General features: G+C 36.6%; 1 protein-coding gene across 5 annotated transcripts in view; it reads left to right on the forward strand.

The window, feature by feature from the left end:
* Positions 1–19981, forward strand: part of C8H8orf34 (chromosome 8 C8orf34 homolog) — a 477170-nt gene extending 457189 nt beyond the window's left edge. For all 5 annotated transcript variants that reach the window (XM_025394226.1, XM_025394228.1, XM_025394227.1 and 2 more), the window contains 2 exons: positions 16807–16866; positions 19193–19981. In XM_025394226.1, coding sequence (XP_025250011.1) covers positions 16807–16866; positions 19193–19200 — 68 coding nt within the window. In that variant the 3' untranslated portion in view covers positions 19201–19981. The remainder of the gene's footprint in view (positions 1–16806; positions 16867–19192) is intronic.
* Positions 19982–20769: the final 788 nt, after the last annotated feature.

Below are 20769 nucleotides of genomic sequence, written 5' to 3' on the forward strand. Positions count from 1 at the left end.
CATAGAGCTGAGAGTAGAAACACGAGATTAGAGAGATCTTCACGAGGCAAGTGGTGTTTGAACTGAGGGATGCATAAGATTTTGAAGGGCAGGGATGGACAAGAAGGTCATATAAGCAAGAACCATAGCATGGGCAAGGGCACAAAGACAAGAAGAACATTGGTTACACTTGATGGCCCAGGAAACATAGCAATTAATACTGTTTAGGGAGACACATTAGATACAGTGGGCAAGAGGGAAATATGCCTGGAAAACTAAGTCATGAGAAGAGAAGAGAGGGTCCAGGTTGTAAGGATAAGAAATGTGAATTGATTAAGTAGATAGTGGGGAAATCTTTGCATAGTGAAGAACTCTAATGAGAGCATTCATATCTGTAGCTTTGGATTCAAATAATTTAAAACTTGAGGAGGCCCTGGTGTCTGGTTCTTTGCATATGTCGTGAATTGATGAGAAGAAAATTGGGTTCTAAACTACCTCTGCACTAGTCCCATCTCAAAGAGTAAGCACCTCCCTGAGACATGCTATTTGCACAAAAGACTCTAGAGTAATTTGGATTTCTTTTAGAAAGCTATCTATCTTCTTTATTAGGCAGAGAGTAAAGATAGACCAATAGTGCAGCCTAGCTCATAGGAGGGTGAAAGAAATAATTTAAAAAGTGCTTTTTAAAACTTTGCTGTTACTGAGTATAGTTATTAATCTATCAGCTAAACAACAGTAAGCATATGTAGCTCTGGGTTATGTTTTTAATTCTGTAAAACTTGATTAATTTCAGAGTAAGCCCTTACTTGAAGTTCCAAAGTATACACGACTACTTCCAATAAACGGATCGCAAATGTTATGTGGCTCTCTTCTCACTGTATAGGTAGTCTCATTGACTCATAACATTTTAAAGATAAGAAATATCCACCCAACCTCTTAATTTTACAAGTGAGGAAACTGAAGCCCAAAAGAATGACAGTGACTTTTCATGGCTCTTTAGCTACTTTGTTGATCAGAGGTCAGAAATAAAGAAAATTCTACGGAAGTTAGCACACTGCTTTCTACGTTCATCGGCTTTTTTTTTGCTTCAGTGTTCGTGTTCTGAATCCAAAATTAAGAATTCAGATTAGGCTTCTTTAGATGAAAAATAAATGCATATACAGAGGAGGGATATTCAGGGAATTTATTGTCTATGAGGCCATGTTTATATATTTTCTCTTGTAACTGAGATTTCTTTCTTAATTTTAGATATAACTTTTGAGAAAAACTGGTATTTTGGAATGATTTACTGCTTTTGTTAAAAGCCTCTCCTGGGGCTCAAGCTGATAGCTAAGGCTGGCATTTCAAAAGGCACTGATTGTTTATCTTTGTATTGTAATATTTAAGAACAAGGGATTATGAACTGCCAGCCTATGGGCTGGGTGTGTCTGCAGATGTGCTTTGTTTGGCCATAACAACCTTTTAGCAAAAATAAATCTAACATTTAAAAATTAGGAGATCTCAAAAAGTTCAGATACTCTCTTTGAAAAACAGAAGATACGGCAATACTAGGCTTGCCTTCCGTCATAGTGAGAATTAGCTTGAGCTGAACACCTGTCCAGTTTGCCATAGTTTCTCCAACTTCAGAATGTTTTCCAACCAATTTGTTTCACTCATTTACCTTCCATCCCTACCTCGGTCAGAATTTAGGTTGCTATCTTTACCCTCTGATCAGGCAATGAGTTTTTCTTATTAGCCAAAATCATTTCCCTCTAGCTGCCCAAGGGTTTTCAATTCATACTGTCATACTGCATTTAAAAAATGTTAACAGTGTCTGAATCCTTTCTGCTAACCAGCAGCTTCTTTCACAAATATACTCTATAGTGTCAATAGGATTAAGTCCACAAAGATTCACATTCAGAACTTAAGGGAAATTAGTTTTGTCTGATGGCATTCAGGTAATTCTCAGAATCTATCTAATGGAAAGAGGAAATACGATGCTTTAATTTGAAGGAGATATATTTAATAAGGAAAAATAATAAATAGTAAAATGAAAATCACCTACAATCTCACTATCCCAAAATACTTTCTGTGATTACTTTGTTGTTTTTAATGCAGAAATTTTTTTTAAAAATGATTCTCATGTTCATTCTGTCTCACACAGGCTTGTGCGTACATGCATATTCACACCTGAGATCATCTATACAATCATCTATACAATAATATATGATAATATACATTCGATATACAGTTTTATAAAGTGGCTTTAGCATATATTATAAATATTTTCCATATTGTCAAATAGTCTTCTGTAAGATTATTTATTTATTTATTTTTTGAGATGGAGTTTCATTCTTGTTGCCCAGACTGGAGTGCAATGGCGCAATCTTGGCTCACCACAACCTCTGCCTCCCAGGTTCAACTGATTCTCCTGCCTCAGCCTCCCGAGTAGCTGGGATTACAGATGTGCACCACCATGCCTGCCTAATTTTGTATTTTTAGCACATACGGGGTTTCTCCATATTGGTCAAGCTGGTCTTGAACTCCCGACCTCAGGTGATCTGCCCGCCTCAGCCTCCCAAAGTGCTGGGATTACAGGCATGAGCCACCGTGCCCAGCTGGTGTAAGATGATTTTTAAAATAAGTACATAGCATTTTATTATCTGGACATATTATAACTTATTTAATCACTCTTCCACAGCTCATATGCCATTGAAAACTTATTACTATTATTATTTGAGACAAGGTTTGTCTCTTGCTGAGGCTGGAGAGCTGTGGTGTGATCTCAGCTCATTGCAACCTCTGCCTCCCAGGCTCACACCATCCTCTCACTTCAGCCTCCTGAGTAGCTGGGACTATAGGTGTATGCCACCATGCCAGATATATATATATATTTTTTTTTGTGTGTGTGTGTGTGTGGTTTTTGTGGAGACAAGGTTTCCCCATGTTGCCCAGGCTGGTCTCAAACTCATGAGCTCAAGCAATCTGCCCGCATCGGCCTCCCAAAGTTTTGGGGTTACAGGCATGCACCACCATGTCTGGCCTAAAATTATTTTAAACAATACCGTGAAGAATATATTTGTGCATTCAATTTTACATGTATTAGTGATACATATTTTCAGAGTTTATTAGACAAACCTTAAAATTCAAATGTAACACAGAAATCTCTAGAAAATACAATTTACCAAAGCTGACACACAGGAAATACAAAATCTGAGTAGTCATATATCTAAAAAATTAAATTCATAATTTAAAAACCTCATATAAGGACCGGGCGCGGTGGCTCACGCCTGTAATCCCAGCACTTTGGGAGGTCGAGGTGGGTGGAGCACAAGGTCAGGAGTTCGAGACCAGCCTGGCCAATATGGTGAAACCCCCATGTCTACTAAAAATACAAAAAAGTTAGCCGGGCTTGGTGGCGCATGCCTGTAATCCCAGCTAATCGGGAGGCTGAGGCAGGAGAATTGCTTGAACCCGGGAGGCGGAGGTTGCAGTAAGCCGAGATCGTGCCACTACACTCCAGCCTGGGTGACACAGCGAGACTCCGTCTCCAAAAAAATAAAAAATAAAAAAAAATAAAAAATAAATAAAAACCTCATATACAAATATTTTCAGGTCCATATGGGGCCTGAATTCTTTTAAACTTTTAAGAAATAATTATAATATTATGCAAACACTTGCATAGAATCCAAGAGGAAACACTTCCCATTCCATTTTATAAGACTAGCAAACCTCGATTCCAATACATAAAAGGAATTATAAGAAAGAAAAACTTTTTGCCAAATAAGCCAATTGACTTATGAACATAGATATAAAAATTCTAAACAAATTGGTACTAAACCAATTCCTATCACGTATAAAGGATAATACATCCCTACTACATTGAGTTTATTACAGAAATATATTACCAAATCAATTTTTGAAAATTTATCAGGAAATTAGCCACACTAACATAATAAATGAGAAACATGATGTCAATAATGCATAAAAAGTGTTCAATAAATTTTGACATCTAATCATGACAAAAAATTCAGTGGCTTTGAACTGTAAGAAAAATTTCTTAATCTAAAAAAAAAGTGTATTTCCAAAAATCCTACAGAAAACATCATACTTGATGAACTACTGACGCATTTCTCTTTTAGGTCAGGATGACCTAAAAGACCAAAATTTCTACAATAATCAAAGGAGACCAAAATTTCTATGATAATCAGGAAAATCTAAACAATAGTTTTTCAATATGCTTTGATACCTTGTTAAAATATACAGAAAGGCAAGTAAATCCTTACCTTTTTAATTTATATCTATATAAATTTATAATAGATTATTATATAGTATAATAGTTATTATAAATAAAAATATAAAATATATATAATATAATATATCTATATATTTATATCTATATAAATGTATTTATAATAGTTTTGTGCAGGTAATAATGATTGAGCTTCAAGGCTGTCAGAATTATATTTCTTAACTTAGACGGTGGTCAATGGGTCATGTTTTTTAAACTGAATTATACTTTTCATAGTATTTTTTGCACATTACATTTCACAAATTAAAAAATAGGCAGTGTTGAAAGTGTTCTTGATTTTCTAATAGCTTAGAATAATATTTTTGTGTTGCTTATGAACATTTATTACAAACATTTCTATGTAGAGAATTGAGTTTGGTAGTCCATGAAAGGTTCACTGTCAACTGACAATTAAAAAAAAAAATCATCAATAACATCTTCAATGTATCTGCAGTGGTAATGAGTCTAGTTTCAGAATAATTGCAGTGTAACAAAACATCCTCACTGATGTAAATCAATTTTCCTCAGCTTTGTTGTCATTTTCTCATTTAAGGCCCTATGTATTGAAACTTAACAAGAGCCAAATCTGCCATCTTCAAACTTTTGCAATTGTTTTATACTGCTCATATTTTCACCTCAATTAAAATAAAATACCCCTGAGGATAGATAGCATGTTACTTATTCTGTACTTTTCAGATCATCTTGGCTAGAGATTTAATATCTAAGTACTAAATAATATGCTTTTATGAATCAAATCAGATGCAAGAATTTTATAAATACCCTTGAAGAAATATAATATTATTTTCATCAGTCAGTATAGTAAAGCTAAGTATCCCCTTTATTAATCGCACATAGAATTTAAGAAAACCAATTGGGTTTAATTCATCTAATTAACTTTAACTATAACCTTCAATTGAGAGGCCAAGGCAGGCAGATTGCTTGAGCCCAGGAGTTTGAGACCAGCCTGGGCAACATGGCAAAACCCTCTCTCTACTAAAAATACTTTTAAAATTAGGTGCATATCTGTATTCCCAGCTACTTGCTACTTGGGAGGCTGAGGCAAGAGGATCACCTGAGCCTGGGAGGTCGAGGCTGCAGTGAGCTGTGATTGCAGCAGGGCACTCCAGCCTGGCTGACAAGAGTAAGACCCTGCTTCTAAATAAATAAATAAATAAATAAATAAATAAATAAATAAATATTGAAAGACAAACTAGGCCGGATGCGGTGGCTCGCGCCTGTAATCCCAGCACTTTGGGAAGCCAAGGCAGGCGGATCACGAGGTCAGGAGATCGAGACCATCCTGGCTAACACAGTGAAACCCAGTCTCTACTAAAAATACAAAAAAATTTAGCCAGACGTGGTGGCGGGTGCCCACAGTCCCAGCTACTCGGGAGGCTGAGGCAGGAGAATGGCATAAACCCGGGAGGCAGAGCTTGCAGTGAGCCGAGACCGCACCACCACACTCCAGCCTGGGCTACAGAGTGAGACTCGGCCTCAAAACAAAAAAACAAAACAACAACAACAAAAGAAAAACTAGATTAAGATGAAGGATTCAGGCAGAATAAATACCCTCAATTTTTACTCTCTTCCATTCCTTCATTCTTAGCTGAGGCTCCTTAGGGCAAAACCTGTATATAAGGAGAGAGTTTGGGAGTTCTGTTGATACAGACCACAAACTTCAGTCTCCTTAAGCAAAAAGCTTGGTATTAAAGACAACAATTATATCTGGCAGAAAAATAGAAGATATCTGGCACAAAGTAGATGGCCGCCTCATTGAATTTCAGGCTTGCATTTTTTTTCTGATATGTGGGTTTAAGTTTTAAATGTTTCCTCTAAGTCCAGCTTTATTGTCATCCTGCATTTATTTTGTTGAAAGAACAAGCTCTGTATGGATGGTTTAAATCATTTGAAATGTGTTGAGACTTCCTTAATGATCCAGTAAATGACCAGCTTTGGGCAAATATTTAGAAGCACCAAGTTCTAGGAAAACAATGGTAAAACGTATTTTGCTGTTGCTGAGTGCAGTTTTCTTTACGTGTCCGTTAGGTATAGCTGGCTGATTGTGTTGTTCAAATATTCCATCGTCTTACTGTATGTTTTGGGGGCTGTTGTTTTATCAGTTACCAAGAGATATGTGTCAACACCTCCTGCTATGATTATGGGTTTGACTGTTTCTCTTTGTATCAATTCCTGCTTTATACATTTTGGTGCTATATTATTAGTTTTATATAAATTTAGAAGTGTATCTTCCTGGTGAATTGAACTTTTTATTATTAGGAGACATTTCCCTGTATCCCTAGCAATTAATTCTGCATTAAATTCTACATTCTATGACATTGGTAACCCAGCTTTTTAAAAATTGGTTTATATGGTGTATGATTTTTATTCTCTAACTTTTCATCATTTCTGTATTCACATATATCAGACAATTCTCTTCAAAAACAACGTGTAGTTAGGCTATTTGTTTAATCAATTCTAGCAATCCTTTCTGTTTAACTCATTGAGTCTACTTGTGCATAGTATAATTATTATTATAGTTATTTTTTTAATTTACTATATTATCAACTTACTTTATACTTTATATTTTATTTTCCCCACTATGTTATGTTTTCATTTTCCCTCTTTCTTGCCTTTTTTGGGATAATTTTTTTGTTATTGCTCTTTTATTCTATTTTAGCTTGAAGGTTATATACTCTTTTAAGATTATTTCGATAGTTGTTCTTGAGATTGCAACAATGTATTGCTTAATGTGGAAAAGTTTCAGGTTAATTGGTCCTTTTATATTTTAGCTTTGTAAAACTTAAAACATTTTTAGCTTTGTATCTCTTCATCCCGAATTTTACAGGAGTGTTGGCATGTATTTAAATCCTCTATATTTTAAAACACCATAAGGCTTTATTATTATTTTAAAATATTGCCAATATCCATTTATGTTTTCCCAGTTTTATTCTGTTTGTCACTATTCCTTTTTTTTTCAATATCTCTTAAATTACATATTGGATCACCTTTGTTCTGCCTAAATAACAAAAACCAATATTTGTTTTAGTTTGTAATTACTGGTGGTGAATTATCTTTGCCTGAAATTTCTCAGTTTCTGCTTTTAAGGGATATGTTCACTGAGTTTAAAAATCAAGAAAGTTTTTTTTTCTTTCAGCACTTCAAAGATACCATTTCATCTTTATGTTGAGAAGATAAAATGGTATCTGTCATTTTATTTTCACCTGTTGATTATTACTACTAATAATATTTTTAGTCACCTGTTAGATTATTACTTCTTCAAATGTTAAGATTTCCCATTTGTCTTTTATTTTTGCAGCTTTATCATGGTAAGCCTACATGTGATTAAGCTCAGTTTAATCCTAGGTTCTTTGTATTAGACTTGGATGATCACAGTGTTTCTAAATCTATCGTTTTTATATGTTTGGTAGTTGTGGATTGTGCCTTGTTCTCTTTTGAGTCTTGTTTTGGTTCCTCTTCCATTCAGCTATTGCTGCCTAACAAATCACCCCAAATGTTATTGGTCTAAAACAATAATCACTCATTTAGTACATATATCTGCAATTTGGGCAGGGCTCAGCATGGAGGCTCATGCCTTTTCCATGACATGTCAGCTGCAGTGATTTACCTAGGACTGGAGGATACACTTGCAACATGGTTAACTCTCATGTCTAGTAAATTGGTGGTTACTGTTGGCTGAGAGTTTATTCAAGGCTGCTGGCCAAAGACCTTGATTTCTCTCCTATAGACATTTCCTCATGTCTATAGGAAATATAGACCTCTCCATGAAATATTTGGACTTTTTCACATTATTGTGGCTGCATTGTAAGAATAAAGACAGGAAGTGGAAAAGTCCTATTCCTTAAGTCCTGAGCTTGGAAACTCACAACACCACATTGGCCATCTTTGTTGGTCAAGCAGTCATAGTTAAAATAGTCAAGGTCAATGGACATGGTTCTACCACTTGGGAAAACAAAAGAATTTGAAGACTATGTTTTAAGATCACCAAAGCCTTCAATTACACATATACTAGACATTCTAACTATATGCAAAATAATTCTCCTTACTTCCTGCTCACATATTTCCATCCATTTAACTCTGAGTATGATTCTGAATAAATGTAGTTTGTTTCTCTCTTTAATGCTATCAAATTTGCTGTTTAATATATAAGTTGACTTGTAATTTTGTTTATTTTGGCATTTTTATTTAGTTCATTTGTAGTTTCTACTTCTTTCTGAAATTCTAGATATTATCTTTAATTTTCTTATTAAGCATGTTTATTTTAAAATCCATGTTTGATAAGTTTATTATGTGATTCCTGTGGGTGTTTCTATTATTTGTTATTTTTTCTTGGCTTTAGAACACATGGCCTTGTCATCATGTGTGTCTGCTTATTTTTGATTAAGTGTTGAGCATTATATATGATATGTTGCAAAGATAATTTGAAGCCTATGGTGATGTTATCTTCTTCTAGAGAGTATTTTATCTTGCTTCTAGCAGAGGTACAGGGAAACTAACAATCCGAGATTATTTGAATTAAATAAAAAATCTAAAAGACTTTAAGTTGGGCTTTATTCCTTGCAAGGGCTGTATATTTCCATTTTACTCTTAATCTTCCAGTGTGGCCTTTCAGTCTAGAAACTTAAAACCTAGGGAATTTATTTGGGTCACATTTCTCAGTAAGATTACAACTACACTTTCTTTTTTCCTTTAGCCTGGGAGGATTTTACAACCCTTCTTTAGGGTCTCAGCCTCTCAGGAGTCTCTTCTGAAATTGGTAGATACCTTTAGAGGAAGCATGTCTCCAAATTGTATGCTCATTTCTCTTTATTTCTTCATTATCTGGGATATTGGCCATTTAATACTTTACTGCTTTGATAGATGTTTGGTGCCTTCACACAGATTTTTAAAAATATTTTATCCAGCTATTCTATGCACTTTCAGTGGAATGCTTTATCTGAATAATTTATCCTGCTGTTACTGGATAGGGATTTTTACACTCTAAAATATTTCAATAAATTTGGGCAGAGCCAGTAAATTTTCAGATTTTTGCATTTTGTTTTCATGGACTAAGAAAATATTTACTTTTTAATGGTTTTTAGTTTTGCCAAACATAGTATGTGCTTGGTAAATATTAGTTCTAAGTTTTTACTTTTAAGTATATACCATATAAAATGGTTTCTACTTATGAAAAGAGCAGCAATGAAGTCATCCTGCTGTATCTACTGGGTTTTACATCTGCAGATTCAACCAACCATGGATCAAAAATACATATTCAAAAACAAGAAATAATAAAAAAGTATAAAAACATTCACATAACATTTATACTGTATTCGTTATTATAAGTAATGCAGAGATGATTTAAAATATATGAGAGGATATGCATAGGTTATTTGCAAATACTGTGCCATTTTTTATAAGGGACTTGAGCATGCTTGGATTTTAACATCCACAGGGGTCTTGGAACCCTGAGGGACAACTGTATTTAGTTTATCTGCTCTCCTACAAGGACTTCAGTCTTTTGCTTATTATTAGGTTTCTATTTACTTTTACTGATGTAATTATTGACATAATAGTCTCACTCCTTTATATAGTTTTGTTGCCAGTCACTTAAGTGTTCACTATAATTTACTAATGATTCATCTTTTCTTCTGAGCATACACATCCGCCACTTAACTTTCTCAGTGGGAGGCTAATTTCCTTTTTCTGGAGGCTATCATGAAGTGGAAAAAACCTGGGAGTCAGAAGACTCAGCTAAGGTCTTGCTTCTTCCCGGTGGTCCCAGACTAGTAAATTGCAGAGAAAGGGCTTGCACTCAAGTGCATCTACAGTTGCCCAATTGTCAGATTTTAACTATCAGGGATATACTAACTACGTGAGAGTAAAGGCAAATGCTCTCCTCTAGGGTTCTCTGCTAAATACTTTCTGCCTTTTACTTACTAACTAGAAATGATCTCTCTTTTCACCTGTGAAACTAGAGCTCATTTTTCTGTGTCTCTTAATTATTCTATGGCTTCTACATTCAATTTATGCTTCTGATACAATTTAGCACTACAGGGGAAAGGTTTTATAGTCTTAATTTGGGGCAAAAAGAGTGACCTCTCTATTAGATGAGTTCATGGGTGATATATTTATCTTATGCAATGCTCTTAGGTGCTCTCTCAAGCTGAAGGAAAGGGTTTTGGAGCCAGCGATGGTGGTGCATGCTTGTGGTCCCAGCTACTGAGAGGCTGAGGCGAGAGCTGGAGTTGGAGTCCAGCTTGAGCAATTTAGCAAGTGAGACTACAAAAAAAAAGAGAACCCATTACTCAGGATTTTCACCATGTAAATATTTCATGCTCCTGATTGGGGGACCCAGAGCTATACCATCATTGATCCCAACCTACCTTAGTGTTTCATTCTCCTTTTTTCTCCTACTTCAGACTTAAGTGAAGAAAACCAATGAATAAACTATTCCCTCCAGCAGATGTTATACTGTATTTCCACTGTTTGAGCTAGTATAGAAGTTAACTGGCATGGTCTCATAGGAGGTACTCTGAGGATAGACATGGTGGCTGAAGAAACTACTTGTGTAGGCATAATAAAGAGGGCATGTGAAGATTAAAAAGAAGAGCTCTAAGCCCAGAGCTCCAAAAGTATGACATAATAATTTTTTCTTACTGAGTTAGCATATATTGTAATGGAGAGCTAATTGAATAATAAATTGAGAAAACTGACACATAGCCTAATGTCAGTCTTTGGGGATCTTTGGGGTATTGCTTCACCAGCTGGAAACATCTGTGGCCAGTGGTACCTTTGCCTAGTTTTGCTTGCGCCTGCTGGTCTCATCCTGCCTGCTTGGCCTGGCAGGCTGTGCTCGGCTCATGCTACCCTCCCAGATTCCATGCCTGTCAAGGTCAAGCCAGGCACAGAGTAGTAAGGGGTGCATGAGTGAGCAGGCACAGGGTCTGGCTGCTGCACACAGCCAGGCATGCTGGCTGTGGGAGGGCAGGCAGCTCCAGGCACCAGTATGGGTGTTGGCTCCTGTGAGGCTGCAGCTGGACTAGGCATACCACAAGCAGCTTCTGCTGTTGACACTGAAGAATGTGGTGGTGCCTGTAAGTTTGGAGATGCCAGGAACCACAGAGCCCCAAAGAGGGTGTCAAAGCCCTGACTCAGGGAGCTCCTAGGTCTGGGGTCCCTGCAGGGCCATAGCTCTTCTCTCCTTCTCATAGCCCACACGGTGGTGAGTGAGGGGCATGTTTCAACCCCATTTGTGTTATAGTTCTTTCAGTCCCGCTATCTGGGGGTTGAAAGTTCTTGTCCTGCATCCAGGAAGAATGAGGTACGCATACAACTGGAGGATGAGTAAGGTCAAGAAGTGCTTTATGGAGTGACAGGACAGCTCTCCAGTGACTCCAACTGGGTAGCTCCTCTCTGCAGGCAGGTCATCCTGATATCTGCTCAGCTCTCACCTGAGAGGAGACCCACAGTGGGTAGCTCCTCTCCACGGACAGGTAGTTCCACATTTGACCAAGTCTGGCTGAGTCCAGGTTTTTATGGGCTTCAGAGGGGAGGAAGTGTGTACTGACTGGTCCGTGGGTGGGCCCAGGAGAAACATCGTAAGTTCTCACTCTGGTCTGCGGAACTGGCAGCCCAGCCCCCAGGCTTCAGTTCATCCACAGCTTGAAAGTAGGACTTTACTGGGGACTCACCCCTTTCTGCCCTGGAGCATGTTTACCTCCTACCACCATCAACCTGCCATTCATGGTGCCCATGGCACTCAGATTGTTTGTGCCATAGGGCGCCTGTAGACCCTCACTGAACTGCCCTCAGCACTCCCTCAGCCCTTCTCCCGTGCTTGTGGGTGCTCAAAGCCTGGAGGTGGCTGAGGCAGCAGGGGGCTGGCATGTCAGCATTGCCCCAAGTGCATGCACACCCAGTTGGGTTGTGACAGTGCCCGAACTGAGCCACAACTTTGCTCCGAGATCGGAGTGGGCATCAGGAGTCGGGGAGAGGCCAGGCAGTGGGAGCAGTCACTTCTGAGCCTGCAGAGGCAGGTGGTCTTGCTGGGCCCCCAAGAGCACAGGGATGCCTGGGTCCAAAGCCGTGACTGGGCAGCTGCTCCTGTGCCCTTTGGGTGGGGCTACCACCTGCCAACTCAGACGCAGGCAGCTTCCACCTTTTCCCAGCTTCCACCGGCTCCATGGAGTGTAGATCCCTGGTCACGCCTCCCCTGCTACAGCTGGCGTCTTCACAGCAGCTGCTCCAGATGGTCTGCTGCTGCAATCACTAACATTAAATAGATCCACCAAATCTCTTTTCGGGAGGTATTTAGAATTACAGCATTCCATTTCTCCTTAAAGCCTGTTATGAGCCAGTGACATTTTAAGGCTTATACAGAAACAAATGCATTTCTGAAGGAGGAGGAAATGGGACAGAAGTAACATGTATTAAATTTTGATTCTTATGTGCCATGTAGTGGTATCTTATTTAATCCTTGTGACAATTTATTATATGGGCATTATTAATATGATTTTACAAACTCAGATTTGTTAAATATTTTTTCCCAAGAATACAGAATTAGTAAGTGCAATTTAAGTTCGAATCTAGCCCAAGACCATATCCTCTACTCCGAAATTTCACTGTGTCCCTAAAAGCTAAATAAACCTTTCAGGGTGGGAGGGATGTGTGTAAAGATAACATCAAGAGAGGAATGATCTCACTCTACACTGAAATAGTTTTAACGTAAAGAAAACACTATAAAATAAGAAAATAAGGGAAAACAACTTATAAAGAAACTGAAGCAGTAATACATTTGAGTAGAAAATCTGCTTTTAATAGAAACTTCAACTTGATTTAGTTATATTTACAGTGTTCCAAATTATTATCTACAAGCAAAGTCATCCAGAAAATTAAGGGACCCATATATGATAAACATAAAAATTAGAATTTTGACAGAATAAAATAAATAGCATCTAGTAATTACATTAAGTATGTTTTCAATCCCATAGTAAGCTATTAAAAGTACAACAACTGCTCAAAGCATGCTGCCAAATTTCTTCAAAATGACTTGTTTTGAAATGTTGACTAAGTATCTCAAAATTGTATATCATCTTTAGTATAATTAAACATTCTTCAGACCAAAAACATAGCTTTTCCTTGTGTTCTTAGACATAAATTATATGTGACTTTCTCTTCCATATTAGGACACACAGGATTATCCATTTTAAAACTTTAAAAAAGTTTTTTAAGCTTCTACCACTTATATAAGGCTTTATAGTTTATACATCGCTTCTACCTAATTATAAAAAATTAGCCTATTAAGAAAAGTTTAATCTTAAAATCCCTATTTTTCATTGTAAATGTTCAACAAATACTTAATAGATGTTTATGCATTCATAATTTTTTTACTTAACAAATATTTAGTGAATCAACTTCATGAATGAATAAATGAATAAATTTAGTTCAAATTGGCTACGTAACTTTTAAAGATCACTTGAGAAGTGGCCACACCTAAGTCTCTATCTTTGTCTTCTGTTTATTCAGGGAGGTCATAACCTCTAGAAACACAGATACATGCATGTAATAAGTGGTTTGTTGATATCTGATAGAAAACAGGATGTGTTCAATGACATATCATATGTTCAATGTGCTGTTCTTCTGTAGTAAACATAGTTCATCAGAGTTGCAATGAACATGGTGCATCAACATAGAATTCACTTTAATCCCAACACGTGCTTTGTCGTGCATTGCCTTAGGAGATTTGTTTTGCTATTTCTCTCTGAAAAAACTTGCAGCATATGGCGTTATCCTCAAGAAGAAATAGTGTTCTAATCCATAATATTATGTTTATTTTCAGAGTTGATGGCCACTCTCTTATTTGTTGTTTCCCCCATCAAAGCTGCTTCATTTCTTACATTCACACAAGTATAGGAAATAATGGGTTATCCCCAGTATAGGGGAGTCCTACTTCAAAAGAGAAGGAAGCAGTACCAGGCTGAATGCCTAAGTAATTTCCATGCAAGAAAAGCCTTATGACAAAGTTTATTTCAGAAACTTGAAATCAGTTAATTCTGTTTTTTGATTCTCTGTTATCCTTGGCCACCCTCCTTTGCCCCATGCTCATCCAAATAAAGTCTTAGCCTGCACTTGTATTGTTGAATATTTTCCAGATCTTTGCACCATGCTCTATGGGACTGGAACTTGACTGGCAAATTGATTGTTCTTCGGTGGTATTAAAATAATACTTTATATGTTTTTTTTTAGTCTTACTTGAAATGAGTTCCTCCTAGAAAACACTGGGTCCCTGTTAGCCTCCACCAGAGGAAGCTGTTGCTTCTTTCCATTGCCCTGTGCCAAGCACCATGAGATAGCATCAACATTCTACCTGAAATTCTTTTTTAAAGGCTCCTACCATTTATTGTTGTTCTGTTCTCGTCCTGGTCTCTATAGTCTTACCAATCACTTTTCTTCATTCCTGTGAGATGCTTACATCTGGCTCACTGTTTTCCTCCCTACCACAACTATTTTCATCAGAAAATTTTAATTCCTACTTGGGTGACTTACCCAATATCCTGCCATTATAATTCCTTGCTTCTCAAATCTAGTTATTCTCGTAGGCTGTATATATATTTTTTCTTATCAAATGTGAAATAGCATCCAACTCTAAAGTCTTACATTACTGTAATCTGCTATCTGTCACAAACCTCCTTCCCTTAAAATTCCTCATTTTCTACTAAACTTGCACTTCAGTCTTGTTTTGGTACCCAGACACTTGATTACTCGTCTATCTCCAAGTGTGTAAGACCACAGCTAGTTTCATCCTTCACTCTAAGGTCTGTGCTACGCCGAAACAGTGATGCTCAAAGTGGAGTTCTCAAACCAGCAGTATCAGTATCAACATCTCTTGTTAATTAGTAGAAGCACAGTTTCTTTGGGCTCCATCCCAGATCTACTGAATCAGAAACTCTAATATTGGAGCCCAGCAACCTGTGTTTTAAAAAGCCCTGTGGCTGATTCTTATACACTCTAAAATTTAAGAACCACTAATACAGAGCATGAATTCAACCACTCCCTTGCCAGCACCTTTAACACCTTTGGGTGGCAAAGAACACTCGAACATAAATAGATCATTATTTTATTTCAAACCCTCCCATGTATAAGATTTCTAACAATTCACCAAGTTCTCCAGCTGTATCCAGCATCTACCTTCTATATACAACCTCTACCTTCAATCCAAATTTTTTTTAGTTTCTATTCATCTAAATTTTAATACTGAAAAATGTTAAATGCCCATTACTTGATCCTTCCAAAGGTGTTTTGCTTAGAACCATCCTCTGTGAAGGATGCTGAGCGATGCTAACTTCCTCGAGGTGACATACATAGGAAAGGGTGAAGATAAAATTTAAACTCGGGTCTAGCTGAATATAAAATCCAAGCTTTTTTTCCATTTTGCTGCAGAATATATGAAATGACAACCAAATCAATAAGCCATTTCATTCTAGTTGAAGTAGCATTTAACCAATGAATGCTTTATAGGATTTTTAAAAGTGAGTGTTCTATAAAAATCTGTTATAAAATAACTTTGGTAAATATCAGGTTAAATCATTTTCCTTAGTGTAGGACTTCTACGAATCTTTAATGTGCTGTTGTATATTTTGATCCTTAAAAAATCAGATATAGTATGATGTTGTCCAAAATTATTTGACCAATAACCATTTGTTTGTGAATCATCTAGATTAACATCTTGTAGGGCTAGTGTTCCAAGAGATGCTGTGAAAATTTGAACTTCATCTATTTCCATTCTTTTCCAGACAAGTGGAATTGCTTATCTTTCTTATTTCATCTGCTTTCACCCTCTGTTTTATTTTGCCACTCTTTTGAACTAGAATAGTCAAGCCCCATTTCCCCACTAGGCACTACTTTTTCCTTCCTTCAAAGATAGTCTTACATTCTTCTGCCTCAGGGCTGGGTTCAGAGGAATCACATTTAGCCTATAATGCTATGAACCAGACAATATAGTGTGTTTGCATATATATGTGTATACACATATATATACACATATACACATACACAGACACACACACATATATATACTACCTCATGAAATCATATAGCTTGATAATATGATAGTAATTTATAATTTTGTAGCATCACAATAAGTAGCATGTACCTGCCTGGGGCTGAATAAGCTGTGTTAGGGGAGCAGTCTGCAGAGCAGACCATGGCTTTCCTGCCTAACCCACGCTGGGCATCACAATTATGACTGCAATTCTTATGGGATCTTCACACAGACTATATGCATATCCAGAACACTACCTGGAGGGGCATTTTGCCTTAGATTTTATTGGAAAAATTACCAGAGGTTTAAGTGGAAAATGACTGAATAATGGAATGAAGGTATACACACTACTAAGCAGTTAAAATTTAGAATTGCAGGACACTACATACTATAAATATAGTTTTGATATTAATTTCAATTAATCTTCACTAGAAATTGGTTAAAGGGCTAGGGAATGGTATTTAATCGATGATTTTTTCTGGCCTGGCATATTATCTCTGTTTCTTTCGTTGTGCAGGTTCCGCAGATCTTCTTCTTTGCGTTCCATGCTCTTCTTGTCCTACACTGGTCTACTCTGGTATGTTTGCTCAGGGCACTTAATATCAATGTCAGGTAATGATGGGTACCTTCTAAAACTGCTCAGGATTTGTATTTAAAAAAATACATAGTCCTCATGACCTCTAATGAGAATAGGATTTTCTCCAAGTAACTGCATAAGATTATAAGATTTCCTGAGAGAGAGAGACTGTGTGTGTGTGTGTGTGTGTGTGTTTCTGTGTGTGTGTATGTGTGTGTGTGTGTTCTATAGGTTTTGGAGTTCTCACTTAGTCTGCATTCTCCCTTGCTAAGGTGGGAGGATGGGGATTTTAAACCCTTTCTCCTCGGCAGGAAAAAATAGTATCTTCTAGATATATATGGGCTGAAAAACATATTCTCCCACATACAGGCCATGGACTCTATGATGCTGTTATATATCCCCTGCAGTTATAGGATCTCAGAACAATTTCATGTCCATGAATATGAGGCAATTTTATGAACTGGATATACAAAGATAAAAAATAAATCACTTTGTCATCTCTTAAGTATTTTCCAGAGAAAAGCAAAGGTGTTGAGCTTGTCCTTACCTCTCATATAATCACAGAATATCAAACTGGAAAGAATTTAGAACCAACCACTCCTTCCCTAACTAATGCTCGCCTTTTCTCTGCAGTAACCCTGCCAGTACCCCTGCCAGTACCCCTGCAGTACCCAGACTCTACAAAAACACCTTGAGTAATAGGGAGTTTACTGTTACCCTTGTCTGCTTGTTTAATTTTGCTCTGCTGTAATTGCTCTTGACTCAATAATTCTGCATTAGGGCATTACCTGAATAAATAATTTCTTCAATGTACTATGATATAGCTATCAGAATATTATGTTCATTGCCATATGTTTTATAATACAGCATGAAACATGTTTTACAAGAAAACATGGAAAGCATGTAAAAAATAGAAACAACCTAATAACCAAAAAAAGAGATTGATTAGAAAAATTATAGCAATCTGTACATTAGAAAGCTATGAATTCATTATGAAGGATGAGATATATATTAAGGATATAGGTACAGAACTATCATGTGGTTCTCTTCCTCAGCCCATCAAGTGCACTTTGTATGATGTACAGGCATACTGCTGTTCAGTTCAAGAGCTCTAACCAAGTAAATTGTCACTCATGTGATTCATATTTAAAACCTATAATAGATCAGTAACTACTGTCAGAGAATAGCACATGTCATTATCATGGGTGATACAGCACCAATCATAGGTTTTCTCATCATGGAACTTACTAAATTGTGGAGAAGACACACAGTGAACAGCTATTTATAGAAAAATGCTGCTGATGGTGATTATAGAAGTATGAGGATAAGTATGCACATCAAGAGAGTTCTGTCTTGACTAGTAGTCAAAGGGTTAAGAGAAAGTAATGTCTAAGGGTGAGGCCTAAAGGAAAGAAAGATGCAGTTGATAAAAGAGTTAGCTGGGGTTGGTTGGAATAAGTAAAGCATTCCAGATAAACAAAAAGTGTGTGCAAAAACAACCAGACTCTCCCTCTCTTTCTCTTCCTCTCTAACTTTTCTCCCTCTCTTGCATCAAATAAATATTTACTGAGCAAATGCCACACACAAAACATTATTTCAGGTCCTGTGAGTAAGATGGAGATTGAAGGTCTTCCTTCAAAATGTTTATGGTCTACATTGGCGAATCAAAAACATTAAATATAACTATGACACAAAGCAGAAAAATCATGTAAAATATTCTAGAAACATGACTATTTCCCTTGCCATTTGTATTAGTCTGTTTTCACACTGCTATAAAGACATACCCGAGACTGGGTAATTTATAAAGAAAAGAGATTTAAGTGCCTCACAGTTCAGCATGGCTGGGAGGCCTCAGGAAACTTACAATCATGGCAGAAGGCAAAAGGGAGGCAAGGCACCTTCTTCACAAGGCAGCAGGAAGGAGAAGTGCCAAGTGAACGGGGAGGAACCCCTTATAAAACCATCGGATCTCGTGAGAACTCACTATCTCAAGAACAGCATGGGGGAAATCGTACCCATGATTCAATTACCTCCACCTGGCATCTCCCTTGAGATTATGGGGATTGTAATTCAACACGAGATTCGGGTGAGGACACAAAGCCTAGCCATATCACCATCTAATGTGATTAGAATTTTATACAGATATCAGAAATTGATATATAGGCTGCAAATATGATTAATAGAGGTAGTATTCTAATGTCAATATCCTTGTAAAAGTTCATTGCAATAGAGGAAAGCATTAAAATCGCAATTTTTCTTTTTTAATATGCTATAATGTAAACATGTTATTAAGCACATTTTCTTCTGTCTCATTTCTCCTCTGCAGGTTTGTGAAACAGACAGAAGAAGTTGCAAGTGGTCCTTAAAGAAATTGCAGTTATTCAAATCCTTATGTATAGTTCTAATTTTATTTACTATGTGTAATCATTTAGAGAATGGTTATTTTTATAATCTCAATAATAAACAAGTACTATTGTAACCAGGGGGTGCCCAAGTATGTAATCAGAGAACACTAATCCTGGCAAAGGATTGTGAGGTGGTCAGGAGGCCAGCTGCCTTTTGACATGGTTAGTGTCCTGGATTTAGATTACTTTATACATAGTTATTAAGATTAATATTTGATATATTAAATATTGCCTGATTCAAATAACTTTGCTTAAAATTTTTCTGTATTTTAACTTGTCTAGGGTTTTCTACTTCTTCTATTTTTATAATATTTTCTCATTTTTTAGATTACTAAACATTATACTTATCCACATGTGCCAAGATGTGCCATTTAGGTCTCTGCAGAAGTCAGCTGTTTGGTATCATCACCTGCCATATATGTTGTGTGCAGCAGCAGTAAGAAGTATATGCTCCGCCACTGCTCTTTCTCATGATTATTTTCTCCATTCCTATTAAAACGAATAATTGTTATGTTAATTCAATAAAGCAAACCAATAAGGAATGAAATGCATGGCCCAAAACATAGAAAATGAAAATCGTTTGACCATTTATGCAATTATTGAATCCAATTAAGATGATCCATTTTAAATTTAATATATGCTCGCTTTTGGAATGTGTTATGCATTGATGCTAAGTGAATGGATCTAAGTAAATCTATTGATATCTCTACTGTCTGTTTTATTTTATTTGTCTTAATCTAAGTTTGCTTTCTGTTCTTTTATGCTTTAAAGTAATTTAAGCTTTCATAAACTTAAATTACAAAACTATATAACAAGGAACTATATCAAGGAAACAAATGTTAAAGGCCAGAACATGGATAAAGAATTTTTAAAAATTCAGATTGTATAAATTAAGTCAATTCCCTAAATCAAATAATGTAACAATCTTTCTTACATTAACATTTTCTTGTGTATAGAAACTCATGTGACACATTTTTATAAAAGTGTTATGTTTTATAGGTAGAAAAAAAGGAAGTTTTAGAAACAGTAAATTTTTTAATCAGAAAGGAGAGAAGGCAAGAAAGTAAGTTTAGGGGACCAGAACATTCTTCTATTTAAAACTCCTTGCCATGAGGAATATTTCTTCAAAAATGTTTAACTGAGGATCCAAATGCTTTTTCTATTAGAAATATTCTTTCTTTAAAATACGTCACCCCTAATGCTTTCATCTGAGCTGCACTTTCCTCCAACCACTGCCTGGTTGGTTTTCATCCTCCTCTTGCTCACTGAGCTTGTCCTGGGAATAGTCATCCTACTAAGTGCCTCATCAGCCTCAAGAGTCAGATCCCCCAGGATATCAGAATGTGTATTGCTGAAGGTGCTGTCAAAGATAAAGAAAACCAGGCACAAGGGAAGTGGTAAAGACAAATTTTCTTTTTTTTTTTTTTTTTTGTTGAGACAGAGTCTTGCTTTGTCGCCCAGACTGGAGTGCAGTGGCCGGATCTCAGCTCACTGCAAG

This window comes from Theropithecus gelada, chromosome 8 (genome assembly GCF_003255815.1).
Source record: "Theropithecus gelada isolate Dixy chromosome 8, Tgel_1.0, whole genome shotgun sequence".
Lineage (NCBI taxonomy): Eukaryota > Metazoa > Chordata > Mammalia > Primates > Cercopithecidae > Theropithecus > Theropithecus gelada.